The sequence below is a fragment of the Oncorhynchus gorbuscha genome, linkage group LG23, assembly GCF_021184085.1.
Source record: "Oncorhynchus gorbuscha isolate QuinsamMale2020 ecotype Even-year linkage group LG23, OgorEven_v1.0, whole genome shotgun sequence".
In the NCBI taxonomy this organism is placed as follows: domain Eukaryota; kingdom Metazoa; phylum Chordata; class Actinopteri; order Salmoniformes; family Salmonidae; genus Oncorhynchus; species Oncorhynchus gorbuscha.
Window position 1 is genome coordinate 46580785 of NC_060195.1, and position 17893 is coordinate 46598677.

Below are 17893 nucleotides of genomic sequence, written 5' to 3' on the forward strand. Positions count from 1 at the left end.
ACATCACACCTGCGGGACAGGTACAGGATCAACAACTGCCCGTCAGTGATCAGACTGTCCGCAATAGGCTGAGAGAGGCTGGACTGAGGGCTTGTAGGCCTGTTGTAAAATCAGGTCCTCACCAGACATCACCGGCAACAACATCACCTATGAAGAAGACTCCATATGTGTTTTTCGTTGAGTGTGTAGAGTATACTCCAACTTGGGCGAAGCTTGCTCCTCCCAGGAGCGCTCTGCAGTGTTTTGTCGTCTGTTAAGCTTTTTTCTTACAGGTCGACAGCATGCTACGAATAAGGGTGAACGGGCTGGGCCAACCGGTTTACAGTGCGAGGCTTAGTTGTCTTGTCTGCGTCTGTCTGACGATTAGCCTCCCGGCTAATTGCGTTACCTGTTGCTTGTTAGCTTCAGCTGGACACTAGTCTTACACTTTATTAAAAAAAAATTCTAGCTGGTAACCCAATATTATATATTGCATGCAAAACTGTCTCACTCTTGGGGAAATACATAAATAAGCCTTTGAGGTTAGTGAAAGAAAGGTAATAGGAGTGTTAAAATTCTGATATTAATCATCTATGGTATTTAAACGAGACAAATCTGTCCCGATGAGAAATCATAATTATTGATTCTTCAACACATTTCATCCTTTCATTATTAGGATGTCAACTTTGACTTGCATTAAGAGAAACTGCAAGAATGTCTAGGAGAATTAATAGATGGGGGGGAAGCAACATAGAAACTCTGACAATTACTTTAATCTGAAGCAAGAAAACAAACAATTTATTCAGACACATGGCAAAGTCCAGTCAAGCATGATTTCTCAAACAAAGTATTTTTATCTGTTGAGATTTCAAACAACTCCATTAATGCCCAAACGCAAGGCCTGCCATAAGCCCTACAGAGAGGACTTACAAAGAATAGAATCGTAAATTGAGATATTATACTTGGAAACATGAGGAGTAACAGGGACTGATGTCGCTGTGCTTTTAGTAGTAGATCATCTCTAGGAGTTAAGAACAAGACCTAAAGGCGAGGTGACTGTCGAAGTTTGTTTGCACTTAAAATGTCAATGCATTTGTAAAGTCTTGTATATACAAAAAGCAAACATTGAAACAATCAGGGCAAAAGTGAAACGGAAAACTAAATGCATACAACTTGTAAAAGTTAGTGTTTGGTTAGCAGCATTTACAACCCCTATAAGAAAAGTGCTCCATTTTTGGCACGTACTGTCAATTCCTCATAATATCGCCTAGCTACTTAATCGTCTCATTGATTGCTGTTGATGAACAGGAGTAGTTTGGGACTAATAGCTATGGAGTATCGTATGACTTGGCTGCAGGTGCCCACATCTGACACCGAAATCCACCAGAGAAAAAGAAAATCCTAATGTGAATGTTTATCCATGGGTCTCACATGCAACAGAGACAAGCTTCAGTTTATTTGTTTCGCTCTCTTCCAAGTGTAGTATGGTAAGAGTAATGATATGCATTTGAACATTTGCGCATGGGATAGTACAGAGTGAATTAAAAGTAAAAAGTAGTGACTTAAAAAAACAAGGCGCAGAACGCCGATGGACAAAGATCTACGTTTGAAAATAAACTTACTTTCCCCTCTTTGTAAAAAAAAACAACAAAAAAAACTGAACAACATTGGTTTGTCTGTTTTTCTTCTTGTCCAAGGTAGCTAAGTCCAATCCTCACTGAGCGGCACTGAGAAAAGAATGGACGATATTCTTGTTTTAATGGGCATGCAGTCCACAGGAAAACAGGCCCCTGTCAAAGTCCCGCAGAGCAGTATCCATTCAGTTGTCGGTCGCTGGGTTGAAGAGGGTAACGCTGACATCCAAGGTACCGAGTGCTCAGAGAAGACTTCAGCCTGACTAGACCACCTGCCCCCCCCCCCTCCTCCTCTTCATCCCTCGCTCTTTAAGCCACATAGTTGTATTGGTTGGGGTTCTCCTTGTCGCGCTCCATGTAATCTCTGTCAATCAGAGACTCTATTCTCTTCTTTAGGTCAGCAGGCTGTTGAGAAGATGAGTGTTAGCAAACAGAAAAACATGAAACCTCAAAGTAACAGTCCACTATGAAGTGCTTGTACAGTTTCCATGCATCTTAATACAACGGATGGGTCTAATCCTGGATGCTGATTGATTAAAACAGTCTTCCAGCTGATGTCTATTCCACAAATTACCGCCGGCTAAGTCTATGACTATGAAATGCCTATTCAGCAATCCAGTCTCATCAGCCCAGCTAGGTAATTTATAAACTTGATCTCCACTGTAAGAAGCATCTAGACATCATCTCCCATTTCTTTTGGACTTCAACAGCAGAGATTTGTATAAACCTTGCAGTCTCTCCGATATTTGCAACATTGTTTCAATATTGAAATGTGATCTCCAGCTGTTCCAGGCAGCTCTTCTCTGCCAGTCGAAATCATGAATTAGCATGATTTTTATGACAAAGAAATTTCAATATAAAACTGGTCAAAACACAAAAGCAGCAACCATATGCTATTATTCCGGCTGCACTGTTTGACGTGACAATATTAGCTAGCAAGCAAGGGATAAGAACTGGCAACGGAACATTTACAACGAACAACTGGGTCGCATCCACAGATATAGAACTCAAGGCTTCACGACTATGGCAACCTAACCGATACAATAAACAAACTGCTGGCTTAAGTAGCAACCCTAGATTTGCATTGGGACTATGTCGCGGAAGGATGAAACAGTATGAATAAATTCATCAAGATAACATTGACATATTTTCATTAATCATTATTTCAATATGTTGGTAACCCATTTAATAAAGTGATAAAGCCCCCGAGACGAAACACCCGTGCCAATATATCCTCCAAACAATTACATAACCCTTTACTGAGATTTTCGCTGAAGCACCCTTGGCAGTGATTACAGCCGTGAGTCTTCTTGGGTATAATACTACAAGCTTGGCACACCTGTATTTGGAGAGTTCTCTCATTCTTCTCTGCTAATCCTCTTGCTCTGTCAGGTAGGATGGGGACCGTCACTGCACAGCTCTGGCTGGGCCAATCAAGGACTCATCCCGAAGCCACTCATGCATTGTCTTAACTGTGTGCTTAGGGTCATTGTCCTGTTGGAAGGTGAACCTGTGCCCCAGTCTGAGGTCTTGAGCAGGTTTTCATCAAGGATCTCTGTACTTTGCTCCGTTCATCTTTCCCTCAATCCTGACTAGTCTTCAAGTCCCTGCCGCTGAAAAACATTCACACAGTATGATGCTGCCACCACCATGCTGCACCGTAGGGATGGTGCCAGGTTTCCTCCTGACGTGACGCTTGGCATTCAAGCCAGAGTGTTCAATCTTGTTTTCATCAGACCATAGAATCTTGTTTCTCATGATCAGAGTCCTTTAGGTGCATTTTGGCAAACTCCAAGCAGGCTGTCACGTGCCTTTTACTGAGGAGTGGCTTCCATCTGGCCATTCTACCATAAAGGCTTAATGGGTGGAGTTCTGCAGAAATGGTTGTCCTTCTGGAAGGCTCTCCCATCTTCACAGAAGACTCTGGAGCTATGTCAGACTGACCATTGGGTTCTTGGTCACCACCCTGACAAAGGCCCTTCTCTCCGATTGCTTAGTTAGGCTGGGCAGCCAGCTCTAGGAAGAGTGTTGGTGGTTCAGATCTTCTTCCATTTAAGAATGATGGAGGCCACCGCATTCTTGGAGACCTTCAATGCTGCAGAATGTTTTTGCTACCCGTACCCAGATCTGTGCCTCGACACAATCCTGTCTCGGAGCTCTATGGACAATTCCTTCGACCTCGTGGCTTGGTTTTTTCTCTGACATGCACTGCCAACTGTGGCACATTAGAGAGACAGGTGTGTGCCTTTCCAAATCATGTCCAATCAATTGAATTAATCACAGGTGGACCAATGAAGTTGTAGAAACATCAAGGATAATCAATGGAAATAGGATGCACCCGAGCTCAATTTCAAGTCTCATAGCAAAGGGTCTGAATACTTAAGTAAATAAGATGTTATTTATTATACATTTGCAAAAAAATAAAATACGTTTTTACACTGTCATTATGGTGTATAGATTGATGAATTGTTTTTATTTAATCCATTTTATAATAAGGCTGTAACCTAACAAAATGTGGAAAAAGCCAAAGGGTCTGAATACTTTCCGAACGCACTGTATGTTGGAGGGTCAGTTTGGGCAATCAAGAGAAACAAAATACCACATTAGCAACAAAGCGTTTGGGAACCTCACCCGAGTGAATAGTTATCTTCCTGCACACAAGGTCGTGTGTTTCTAACATGCTTGTTCCCCGTTTACTCACCTTTACGGGGAATTTGAGTTGGTTGTACACTTCCGACACCAAGAGATTATGGCTCAGAGTTTTCCTCATCTTCATGATCCGGACGATGGCGGCGTCGATCTGATACTGCCGGTCCTGGTAGACTCGTTCCGTGGTGCTGGCTTGCTCTTCCACCTACCAGGGACAATTCACCAAATTAATAAGTGGCTAATGTTCAATTTTCCCTAGTTTTTTCCCCCTGCTTTATAGACGTTAAAAATAAACCAGTACCAGGTTTCCATCCAACCTTCTTATGCGAGTAAAATGTCGGATAAAAAAAATCACGACACGGGATATAATGGTGCAATGTACTGAAACAGCCTTTGCTTAATTTGTATACTTTTGTTAACATTGATGTTTGTTTACCGTCAACAGAAGTGCTTAATTTGTTTAGTTTTTTCCTGGTAACATAACCCGCATGGCCGCCCTACTTCTTATCACACTGCTCGCTTAACGCGGAAGTCAGCCACACCAATGTGGAGGGAACACAGCTTGACTGACGGCCAAAGTTATTTTTACATGCACGACGTCATCACGCACAGACTTACCCACAACGACTCAATTTGATGGTAATACATCTCTGGTGGGAAAATGTTATTTATGTGGATATTAGAATATTTGCATGAAAACTTGTTGCCAATTGAAAGGAAACCTAACTATTGGAGGAGACTGATGAAGTGGAAACATATATGACAGACTTGGTATTTGAACACCTGCCTCTAGGGGGCATTGGCTAGCTCTGTACCAGCAGCGCTACAACTAGACTAGACTGGCACTCATATTCCTATTTGAAATACACCAAAACTGGAACAGGCAGGGGCTACCTGAACCTGTCCAAAAAAACAAAACAAAAACTGCAGTCCAATAAAAACCTTTAAAAAAACAATTATCCTAACGAACACAACCCTGCTGTGAGTGAGCGAATTTACCGTTTCTTTCATCTGGATCTGGTTGATCTTGATCCTGAAGAGTTTGTGTTTGAAGTCATCGTTGCAGGAGAACTTGTCTCCGTCCTCCACGTCTTTGCTCTTGGGGACTTTGTGGATGACCCGTGCCTTGCCACACGCCAACGACTGCAGGGTCCGTCGCAGCTCGCCATCCTCTGCACATACACACAGTGCATCAGAAAGTATTCATACCGTTGACTTATTCCACATTTGGTTGTGTTACAGCCAAAATTCAAAATGGATTACAATACCCCATAATGATAATGTGAAAACGTGTTTAGATATTTTAGCATATTTACTGAAAATGAAATACAGAAATCTCTCATTTACATAAGTATTTACTCTTCTGAGTCAATACTTTGTAGAAGCACCTTTGGCAGCAATTACAGCTGTTAAGTCTTTCTGGATTGTGCAATATTTGCACAATTCTTCAAGCTCTGTCAAATTGGTTGTTGACCATCTTCAGGTCTTGCCATAGATTTTCAAGTAGATTTAAGTCAAAATAATAACTTGGCGAGCTCAGGAACACTTACTTTCTTCTTGGTAATCAACTCCAGTGTAGATTTGGCCTTGTATTTTAGGTTATTGTTCTGCTGAAAGGTAAATTCATCTCCCAATGTCTAGTGGAAAGCAGACAACCAGGTTTTCCTCTAGGATTTTGACTGTGCTTAGCTCCAATCCATTTCCTTTTTATCCCCCCCAAAAAATAAACTCCCCAGCCCTTAACGATTACTAGCATACCCATAACATGATGCAGCCACCACTCTGCTTGAAAATATGAAGAGTGATATTCAGTAATGTGTTGTATTGGATTTGCACCAAACATAAGACTGTATTCAGGACAAAAAGTAATTTGCTTTTCCAATTTTTTGTTAGCAGTATTACTTTCGTGCCCTGTTACAAACAGGGTGCATGTTTTGTGATTTGTATTCTGTACCGTTTTCCTTCTTTTCACTGTGTGTTTTAGGGTAGTATTGTGGAATAACTACAATGTTGTTGATCCATCCTCAGTGTTACTACTATGACAGCCATTAAACTCCAAATGTTTTAAAGTCACCATTGGCCTCATGGTGAAATCTCTGAGGAGTTTCCTTCTTCTCTGGCAACTGAGTTAGGGAAGACACCTGTATCTTTGTAGTGACCGGGTGTATAGTTACACCCTCCAAAAGTGTAACGTATAACTTCACCATACTCAAAAAGATAATTAAAATGTCTGCTTTTTAAAAATACATTTTTACCCATCTACCAATAGGTGCCCTTCTTTGTGAGGCATTGGAAAACCCTTGTATTTGTGGTTGAATCAGTGTTTGAAATTCACTGCTCAACTGAGTGATCTTACAGATAATTGTAAGTGTGGGCTACAGAGATCAGGTTGTCATTCAAAAATCATGTTAAACACTTATTTCACACAGACAGACCATGCAACTTATGTGACTTGTTAAGCACATTTTTAGTCCTGAACATATTTAGGCATGCCATAACAAAGAGGTTGAATACTTATTGACGCTAAACATTTCAGCTATTCATTTTAAATTAATTTGTAAGAATTTCAAAAAAATAATTCAATTTTGACATTATGGGGTATTGTGTGTAGGCCAGCGACAGAAAATCTCAATTTAATCCATTTTAAATATTCAGGCTGTAACAAAAATGTATTTTTTAAAGTCAAGGGGTGTGAATACTTTCTATTGGCACTGTACATACGCACGCACATCCCACTTTAGGTCAACACAAACTCAATCCAAAATGACTAGGCAAAAGATTGTGGTTCTCACATCAAAACAAAAGATGATATTTATCGTTTCTACTGTTTAAGCAAAATCTCTGAAAATAAATGGAACAACTTCAAGATGACTGCTCTATTTGATCCATTATGATTTGTGTGATGACTGAGACATTCAGCAGAACATGCTACATTGTAATCATACAAACCTATTCCTGTAGCTAGCTTGATCTCCTCCAAGGTGAATTCCTCTCCTTCGTTGAACATGAGCAGCACTAGCGTCTGAAACAGGGAAACCTGAAGCTCTTTTTTGCCCTATTTGGGAAAAAAACAAAACAGGGATACGAAAAGTTAAAAAAATTAAATTCTGATTAAATATATTACACTGAACAAAAACAAAGGCAACATGTAGAGTGTTGGTCCCATGTTTCATGAGCTGAAATAAAATTTATTATAAAACTTATTTCACTAACATCTTGTGCAAATTTGTTTACATCTGTTAGTGAGCATTTCTCCTTTGCCAAGAGTATTCATCCAGCTGACAGGTGTGGCATATCAAGAAGCTGATTAAACGACATGCTCATTACATAGGTGCACCTTGTGCTGAGGGCAATAAAAGGCCACTAAAATGTGCAGTTGTGTCACAACACAATGCCACAGATGTGAGATGAGGGAGCAGGCAATTGGCATGCTGACTGCAGGAATGTCCACCAGAGCTGTTTGCAGATAACCTAATGTTATTTTCTCTACCATAAGCTGCCTCCAATGTCATTTTAGAGAACTTGGCAGTACGTCCAACCGTTCACAATGTGTAACCACGCCTGCCCAGGACCTCCACATCCAGCTTTTTCACCTGCGGGATTGTCTGAGACCAGCCACCTGGACAGCTGATGAAACCATGGGTTTGCACAACCGAATAATTTCTACACAAACTGTCAGAAACAGTCTCAGGGAAGCTCAGCTCATTGTCCTCACCAGGGTCTTGACCTGACTGCAGTTCGGCATCGTAACGGACTTCAGTGGACAAATGCTCACCTTTGATGGCCAGTGGCACATTGGAGAAGTGTGCTCTTCACAGATGAATCCCGGTTTCAACAGTACTAGGCAGATGGAGGATAACGCGTATGGCGTTAGGTTGGCGAGTGGTTTGCTGAACGTTGTGAACCATGGCGGCCATGTGGTTATGGTATGGGCAGGCATAAGCTACGGACAACGAACACAATTACATTTTATCGATGGCAATTTGAATGCACAGATACCATGACGAGATCCTGAGGCCCATTGTCATGCCATTCATCCGCTGACATCACTTCATGTTTAAGCATGATAATGCACCACGGACCCATGTCGCAAGGATCTGTACACAATTCCTGGAGGCTGAAAATATCTTGAGTTCTTCCATGGCCTGCATACTCACCAGACATGTCACCAATTGAGCATGTTTGGGATGCTCTGGATCAACGTGTATGACAGCGTGTTCCAGTTCCCGCCAATATCCAGCAACTTCACACAGACATTGAAGAGGAGTGGGACAATATTCCATAGGCCACAACCAGCCTGATCAACTCTATGTGGAAGAGATGTGTCACGCTTCATGAGGAAAATGGTGGTCACACCAGATACTGACCGGTTTTCTGATCCACGCCCCTACCTTTTTCTTAAGGTCTCTGTGACCAACAGATGCATATTTGTATTCCCAGTCACATTTCCTTATATGAACTGTAACTCAGTAAAATCTTTGAAATTGTTGTGTGTTGGATTTATATTTTTGCTCAGTGTAAATGAGTGAAACATCATTCAATAGATGGGTAGCTACCTCTTTAAATTCAGCTTTTAAAACGCAATGGCCTAACGTCGACTGCCACTGTAGCTTCCTGCCGCTGTGCTTGCCCAGGTAAAACGTCTTGAAAATCTCCTGCAGTCGCACCATCTGGACAAGAGGGGCAAAAGTGTTAAACAGTAAACACAGAGGACAGGTCTATAAAAAAAATGTATGACCTAGATAATAATTGTGGTGATGATTAGGCTTTGCTGTACCGTTGTTTCAGAGTGCCCTAGAGGGTGAATTTTCTTCCTATCGTGGATTGACGGGCCTCATTTTACATTCATAAACCATGTTGTGGGCCTTTACAAAACCACTTGGGGGGGGGGGGGGGGGGGCATTTGTTTACACCTCATTCAGTCACGTTGCCTCATTAGCTAGCTAGTTAACAACTTGGTAAATTTACCAGCATATCCAAATTTTTGGGGGCACAGAAAGAGAAAAAGGGACAGCTTTGTCAGATGTCATCGCTCACAAAAATTGATGTTCTTAAAGAAACAGTGTACCATTTTCCATACAATGCATGTCAATAGGTAGTGATTTTACACAATATAGAAACCGAATATTCCACAAATTACTTTGTAATTCCAATGATAATTTTGTATCTACATTTTGGCTTTTTATAATAAACCAATTCCCAATATAGTGTACTACTTTTGAGTCCTATGGGCCCTGGTCAAAGGTACAGCACTATAAAGGGAACAGGGTGCCATCTGGGATACCAAACAAATGTATTACATATCAGGTCATAAAACAAAAGAGCCCGAAGGGTTCGATATTTGTAACCTCTGCGGGCAGATGGACCTCCATTGGGATGTAGGTGGGCCAGTATCCCATGGTGAGGATGTTCACCGTCAGCTCAATGTTACCAGGGATGTTTTGACACTGCATGTAATAGAGAAAAACGGTAGAAAAAAATACAGAAGCTAATATTTAAAAGTTATTTTGATGTCCAAATACTGCCACAACGACAAGCTCCCCACCCCCCCCTTACATATCTATGCCCTTACATATCTATGCCCTAAAAACTGAGAAATCACTACTGATGGTCTTCCCTATTCCAGAAGCATGTGTACGTACCTGTTTGAACTGCACCATGATGTCCTTGGAAAGCTCCATGTCCTTGAACATGCCTTCCAGCTTGCTGGTGAATGCTGCTCCACATTCTAAAGAAAGGACCAAGATTACGAGCTACTGGTCTCATTCAGTATCACATACCAAACAACTATGAGGCAAGAGTTGTATTCGTATCGTTTATAGTAGTAGCTAATGGCAGTGGTGTGATCTGATGTAGACAGCGGTGGATGATTGTATGGGGCAGACCTTGGCTCAATACTATTAGAAATATTTATATTATTTTGAGCATTTGATTGAGCCTGCCTCGAGTGTCAGACGGATAAGGTTGGTGTTGCAATTATGGGACTATTCCATTGGATCAGTCAATCAAGCACAGCCATTTGATAGAAAATGTATATTATTTGAACCCGGGTCTGATGGGGAACACACTGACCATGTTTCAGTTTCGACAGCATGGACTTCTCGGCATCCACGGAGGCACTCTTTCCCACCAGCAACCTCTTGGCCAGATCTTTCTTGTAGAAGGCCTCAAAAACATCTTTGCCTATTCAAGAATCCAAAAGGGAAATATGAAGTTCAAGTACTAAGATAGACTTCTAAGAGATCTGTCAAAGAGGAGAGAGTTAAAAGGACCTGGAAGTAGATGGTTGGCTGAATATATGGGACTATTATTACCATAACTGAATATGTTGGGACGACATTACCATAAATGAATCGGAAGATGATCATGATCTTGTCCAACATCTTCTCCAGCTCCTCGTCGGTCGCCTCCTTGTTACCCGCCCTAAGCTTTGAATCCACGTGTTTTGCTACAAAATATAACCATCTGTATTGTTTAATTTACATTTTTTTAGTTCACTTATGAAAATCTGGAAAATAAGTTTTGCTTAGTTTTATAAGGTAGCTTTCAACTGACAGGAGCATAACACACAAACATTATGAATGAAGACATGTTGAAAAAGGGGAGCTCTCTTACTGTCATTTTATGTAGTAGTGTCATAATTTCTCCCATAGCGATAGCATTAGATCTAGTTTCCTTCCTTCATGGAACCAGGATTACATTCACAAGATGATCATCATGCAATTACCAACCTATGAGCTCAGCAGGTTTGTTTGGTCTCTTGTTGATGAAGGTCTCAAAAGCCTCCTTCATGGCATTGACAAACTTCTCGTTCTTTATGAAGCAGATGTCAATGATGTGGTCCACCTTGTCCTTGAAGTCCAGGAGCTCCTGTACCATGGTCTTGTCCTTCTCAGGGTTAATGACAATCGTACTTCCAAAGGCCTGTGAGAGGTTCGTAGAGGTGTCAAGGGCCACTTTATTATTATTTTTAACTAGGCAGGTCAGTTAAGAACAAATTCTTATATACAATGACTGCCTACACCAGCCAAACCCGGACGACGCTGGGCCAATTGTGAGCTGCCCTATGGGACTCCCAATCATGGCCGGTTATGACACAGCCTGGAATCGGACTAGGGTGTCTGTAGTGACGCATCAAGCACTGAGTTGCAGTGCCTTACACCGCTGCACCACCCGGGAGCCCCACTATACTATACAAATGAATGATCCAATTTTTCTACTGTTTTGTACTTGGAAGGAAGTGTCCCCACACCTCCAAAATGTTAATTAGTAAGAGGAAATGACTGATTCGGTGGTGGAATTCCTGACCTAAAGACCATTGATCTTTTCAAGCATACCTTGATGTACTCGATCCAATGCTGTAGGAGAACCAGTACGCCCCCTCTCACACGACTGAAAAGCTGATAGAGAAGACACAAGTCCTGGATTCTGTTCTCATCTAGCAGGTGATTCAAGCCTGGAGATGGAAAAATAGCAATTTAGTTCATAGATCGATAGATAGATATATAGATATAGTACCATGAACTAAATTGCTATATAGATATAGTACCATGAACAAATAACATTGCTATTTTTACATGGTTAAACTGTCACGATTGTAAGCAAATAAATGTCCCAGTGTGTCAAGTCGGTAGTTTCTGACATATACCTTTCTGCAGAGTTGAAGTGAGATGTTCACCCAGTAGTTGCTTCTCCACAGTGGCAATGAGAGGTTTTCTGAAGAAAATAAAAAGAGGGAGGAAATGAGTCAATCGCTCTCTTTTCATCCTTTATATGTACACCGGCAGATCCTGTTGAGACCAGTGCCAAGAAGGCAGCAAATCAAACATTCATTTAAAAGTGAAATGTAGAACTTAAAACAGAGGACCACAATACTCATGGGCTTTTGGAAGGCTAACCCCTTGTATTCTAAAAGCAATCCAATCAAGGAAAAAAAATACTCACTGTGTGCTCTGGTCTAGATACGTGATGACTCTGTCCGCTTCCTCCTCTAAGCGTTTGTTGACGTGATGGAGATACTCTGGGACCTGAAGAGACATTAGTCATTTGGCATACGAAGCCAAACAGCAGCCTATCCTTACAGGGTGAAACAAACATCTAGTATATGTAAAATCATCCCACATATCACATCAATCCAAAATAACAAAGTAGTTCAAATCTTTTTTTTTACCAGCAGTAACTACAGTAACTAAGTTGACACAAGACTCAAAATGCAAACAGACCTGGTCTCAGATCGATTTGTGCTGTATAGTCGCTCTGGATAAGAGCGCCTGCTAAATGACTTAAATGTAATGTCATGTAAATGTAATAGCCAAACATTACATTTGAGTAAAATAAAATCAAAGTTTCGATTTGCAGAAGCTACCGCAGGTGGAGTGAAATGCCTATGTTTCTAGCGCCAACAGTGCAGTAATATAATTGTAATGTGAAGATCATAGAAGTTGGCGAAAGAGCAATAGCAGATCTTACAAACTCCTATGATCATTGTACAAGTTCGGCAGTAGTGTCATTTTCGGCTACACAGTACAAACAGATATGGGACCAGACTATCGAAAAGCTGCCTCTAGTCAGACTCCGACAGTTAGCGGTGTTGAGGGATAAATCACCTCTCTCTCCTGCATCAGTCGCTGTCCCTCAGCAGCATACAGCCGATTAGTCTCCTCCAGAAAGCGCTGCTCAAAGGAGTCCTGATAAATCTGTCAGGAGCGGGGAGAACATTGGGTGTCATTAAAGCTATTTCTCAAGTGGCGGAGCTGAGATCACATCAACTCGAATCCAGACGCAGGTGCTGCTGATTGCAAATAACAACGGACAAACACCCCTTGCGTTGTCAGGCTTGGATTTATTTCACTGTATTTAACTAGGCAAGTCAATTAAGAACAAATGCATAGACACAGCAATGTTTTGTATTACTGTATGTGAGTATTGAATGTGGAGTTGTACAATTAATTAGAGCCAAATAACCAATTGCATGGTCCAGGATAAACCACCATTCCAATCCTTTCAGATCTACACAAGTGCTTAGTGGGTAGAGGGGCTACGGGGTGATTCTGGACCAGGCCAATAGAACAAGATATCCACTGAGTAGACTTTTCCCCATGCCCTGTGTGAAGGGGCAGAGCCATACCTGCAGGTCAGAGAGCATGCTCAGTAGGCTCCGGAGCAGGCTGCGGTCGATGGTCTCGCCGCTGCGCTCCCTCTCGATGAGCAGCAGGATGCCGTAGATGGTCTTGCTCTGGACCTTCATGTCGCTGATTATGTAAAACCTAAACAACTCTAGGCCCATGTCCCTGAAGAGAACAGGGGTTATATAAATAATAACCATAACCAAAGACTATTGACATAATATGGCCAGAGATGACATTATCAATGTTTACTACACAGAATGTTTATTTGAGGAAGAGCAACTCACCAGATTGATGGGAGCATTGAGTTTTGTAAAACATAGGTGCGGTCCAAGAACAAAAATATACTTCTAATCATGATCTGTAAAAAAAATATTTTACAAAAAATAAACATTTTCAGTAAAGAAATCATGTATAATCTCAATCATATTCATTGTAAATTCATTGAATAACACCTATCAAATGATATCCTGTCGAAGACAAGAGTCATAAAGACATACCATTTGTCTGCAGTGATCTTGCCAACAGTTGTCTATTTTCTTCAGGAAGAGGGTACTGTCCAGTACATCCGTGAGCATAGAGTCAAGGATGTAGCAGGTACATATGCACAACAACAAAGCTGCAGCAGTGTAATCTCAGTACATATGATTAAAAATACATGCATTCAAGGGCCTCCTGAGTGGCGCAGCAGTCTAACGCACTGGGTTCGATCCCAGGCGGTGTCACAACCGGCCGTGATCAGGAGTCCCATAGAGCGGCGCACAATTGGCACAACATTGTCCGGGTTAGGCCGGCATTGTAAATTTGAACGTGTTCTTAACTGACTTGCCAAGTTAAATAAAAAGGTTAAAAAAAGGCTGACTTCGGTTGTCAGTTGAACAGTGTTTCCTCCAACACACTGGTGCAGCTGGCTTCCTGGGTAAAGCAGACAGGTGTTAAGAAGCACAGTTAGGAGGGTCATGTTTCGGAGGGCGCGTGACTTGACCTTCAACTCCTGAGCCTGTTGGGGAGTTGCAGCGAAGAGACCAGATCGAAATTGGGGAGAAAATACCAAGCAAAATGAATGTATATATAAAAAAGTAAAACTACAAAAAAAATGCATTCAATATCAAACTTTATAAGGACATGACTTGAGTTCCTGTAGTTCAAATACAAAATAATTTGACTTATGATAATAGCCTACATTGAGTGATCAAGGACTGAACAACATCCAAACATATATTGAAGTGTATTAAACACGTTATCTTTTTAGGACCACCTGTTTCCACACAGAAAAGGATATTCTCTGAATTGATCGATTTGTGCCTTGATGTGGTCTTCACAAACCACCCGTAGCTGTTTGTAGAGCCTGGCAGATATCTTATGGGAGCAGAGGTTCTCGACAGCCTAAACAACAGAAAGATTAGCACTATCAAGTTTATTGCATTTTATGGCTAAAACATTGATTGATTATCTATGCATGTCATACCCTACAGAAGACTACACTCACGTCATATAATCTAAAAAGCCCATAACCAAACACAGCTATTAAATAGTGCAGGCATATCACGTGAATTATTGTCAAGCTCTTTCACAAGATACTGGCCTAAAGACATGGTGAAAAAAAAGAGAGATTGTTTGTTCGGACTGTGTTTGGCTTACCGACTGCTAAATCACAGGGCTTGAATAAGAAGCCACGGTCATGAAACTCACAGGGGAGGATGAAGACTTCCCATCTGTGGCCAATCATAATAATAACCACAACCACAGGGTCGTATTCATCAGGGCACAAAGCATAAAATATTTACCAACGGAAAACAGGCATCTGTTTTCTTCCATTTGGTGCAGAACGAACATGACCTAGGACTGTTCTGAAAGGAAATGAGGCAGGTGCAGAATTTTCTGGTACCTGGTAGAGTTCCTCAAGATTGTACTTGATTGAAGTGCTGTTTTGAATGGCCTCGACCGCCTCCTTTAGTTTTTGCCAAGTCTCGTGTGTGTAGTTCTCAGGCAATTTGGGCTTTTCTGTGAAGAAAGATTTGCGGGAAACCGTGTGAGAACGGTCATTTTCTGTTGTGTCCTTTCAACTGTACTACAGTTAATTTAAAACATAATTAGTTTAAGACAACATATCTAACTATAACAATATTCAGACAAATGAGCTGCATCAATGTCAGGCATTTGAATAGTGTATCATTGTGGATTTTACTGACTCACATATTCACTTCAAACTTGCATAGCTAGATTAGCGAGACTAAAGCAGATAAATTGTGCTAATTACTTTGCCTAAAATTTAGTAGAAACTTTCACTAGAAGGGACTAATGTGAATACTGCACACACCACTTGAATGTTTTGAATATACTACCTTTAAAGTTCTTGATGACTAGTTTCTTTGCAGCTCCAGGTTTGCTGCTGGAGAAGGTAGTGGAGCCTGCAGTTTTCGTCAGCCCGTTTGCATGATGCCCAACAACCCCAGCCAAAAAAACTGTTTTGGTTTTGTTTGAAGAACACGATGCAGATGACGACTCCTCAGCCATTTTCACATCCAGTCCTATGAAGTCTACGGAATCTTCGAACCTCAACTTCTTCTGGATTTGTTGCGAAGTAGAGGACGAAGAGGAATTGTGGGTTTTAGGAGATGACGATATTGAATCAATGTCTTCCCTCTCAGAACGGTTTATTTTCCTCTTCTTCGAATTCGTGATACTACTGCTGTCGTTATTTACATCTGAAGCTGCTGGTCTAGCCTCTTGGGTTGGCGGTGGGGGATTAGGGGAAGGTAAACCTGTTGGAAACATGAAAAAATATATAATATAGCCAGTCTACTAATCATAAACCTCCAGGTGTGCCGTGGGTGAACGAGTCGTGTTTCCAAGCTTTATCTTGCTATATTCCAAAATACGAATCCGGTCTTTTAAACAAGTAGCTAAGAAACATACAATAAATTGCAAACTACAGCCACACTAAAATCCTCTCTTTTCTTGTTATGGTTGCTGCTAGCAGAATAAAGATGGTTGATCACTGCTTCCTCTTGCCTTGGCCTCTCTCGAATATCCACGTTGTGGAGCTGTACTTAGTTTTATCAGCAACAAATAAAGTATGTTATTTCTGGGCGAAATATGTAATGTGGTAAATGAAAATAAAATCACAACTGAAAAGTTCAGTATCAAAACGTACCTTCTACAAGCGATTCCATGACCTACCGGAAGTAATTTACCCAACGTTCCTGCTGCAAAAGTGCCTCTGCTAGTTAGCAAGCGTTCTTTAGCTGCTCACTGTCATTATCCGCGAGATGGCGCTAGAGACGGTGTAAAGTCATCACGGTGTAGTAGAATCTCTCAAAACACCGATTTATTTATGTCATGGTCTGATAATGTTTTATTGCACCCAGCTATGTTTTACTGTTTAACGTTTAGGATATATTTTCAACGTATTGAAAGGATAGAATGAAGAGGGGACGGAAGGACACATCGTAAATATTATGGATCTTCGGTTCGGGGATCATAGCTAGAAGGGATTCAGCTTTTGTCAAATTAACGACAGAAGTTGACATGTTTAGCATTTTAGCTAAACCTAACTATTTCCCTAAACTGTTACGTTCATTCTCCTAACCCGCTTCGAAACAAATGTAACGATTTTAACAAAAACTGAAATAAAGATTTTTATAACTAAATCAAGATAGACCACCACCTGTCGTTTCTAATCGGAACAAATGAGCCATAGTGGGCAGAACAAGCAAGGAGGTGAGCTGGGCCAAGCACGAGCTAGCGATATCCTATAAACCGGTTCTAGCATACATCCGCACATTTCCGTTAGGGAACGCCTACTATGTGAAGTGCGCGTGTGCAATAACTCGCCTTTGCGCTCATTCGAAACAAAGCGATTGTGTTTTACAACTTTGGCGAAGGTTAAGTCTACTCTGTTCATAACCGATTCTAGTTTTGGGAACAGAAAACTGTACTGAGATCAAATGTTTCATCGATGAGAAATTTTTCAGAATGTCGACCAAAATCCATCTTCTCCCACGGGGCTTTCTCTCACTAACATATTTCCTCTCACTGGAAACGCAAAGGGGATTCTTCACATGTATTCAACTGGTGAAATATCTGTTCCGTCTCTGGCTGGATCCCTTCAAGCCATGACCCGGTTGGGGTTCTGCGAATGTATGTCGCATCACTTGTGACATCACTTGCAGCCAATAAACTGCGAAACTGGCGTGGAAGGACTATTTAATTGATAGATTAATTGGATTTTTGTTTGTCAAACACCAAGCGACATTGTAGATTAAAGACTTGTCTAGGTAGAGAAGAAACACAGTGAGCGCTACCATGTTTAAAAGCTAGCATCGTTACCATGGGGACTGGCCCCAATCGCAACCTCAGATGGCTAGCTAGATAGTTAAGCAGCTAAATCAAATCAAATTGCATTGGTCATTAGTTCCGTGTGTGCACATCACCACCCACAAATTGAGCACTATACTCAAATGTAATGTTGACAGTTTGTGGTTTACGTTACAGCTGGCTATG

At 41.3% G+C, this 17893-nt stretch overlaps 1 protein-coding gene across 2 annotated transcripts; it reads right to left on the minus strand.

Moving 5' to 3' along the window:
- Positions 1-732: 732 nt before the first annotated feature.
- On the minus strand, positions 733-17431 carry LOC124011679 (cullin-4B-like). 2 transcript variants are annotated; one of them, XM_046325159.1, is made up of 21 exons: positions 17058-17431; positions 15733-16152; positions 15276-15391; positions 14670-14773; positions 13888-13957; positions 13675-13748; positions 13390-13552; positions 12869-12958; positions 12207-12289; positions 11911-11978; positions 11600-11718; positions 10994-11186; positions 10606-10710; positions 10335-10445; positions 9905-9990; positions 9611-9709; positions 8819-8932; positions 7212-7317; positions 5262-5434; positions 4315-4467; positions 733-2018 (listed from the first exon to the last, which is right to left on the minus strand). In XM_046325159.1, the coding sequence occupies exons 1-21, from the start codon at positions 17086-17088 to the stop codon at positions 1923-1925; spliced, it is 2574 nt and encodes an 857-aa protein (XP_046181115.1). In that variant the 5' UTR covers positions 17089-17431; the 3' UTR covers positions 733-1922. The 2 variants fall into 2 exon arrangements, with proteins under 2 accessions (XP_046181115.1, XP_046181116.1); XM_046325160.1 differs by lacking the exon at positions 17058-17431 and adding an exon at positions 16545-17045.
- Positions 17432-17893: the final 462 nt, after the last annotated feature.

Coding starts and splice junctions, on each gene's coding strand:
- LOC124011679 (XM_046325159.1), bottom strand. CDS start 17,088: ATGGCTCATTTGTTCCGATTAGAAACGACAG. Junction 13,958..14,669: donor CAAATCGATCAATTCAGAGA/ATATCCTTTTCT, acceptor CTCTATGCTCAC/GGATGTACTGGACAGTACCC. Junction 9,710..9,904: donor TCATGGTGCAGTTCAAACAG/GTACGTACACAT, acceptor TATTACATGCAG/TGTCAAAACATCCCTGGTAA.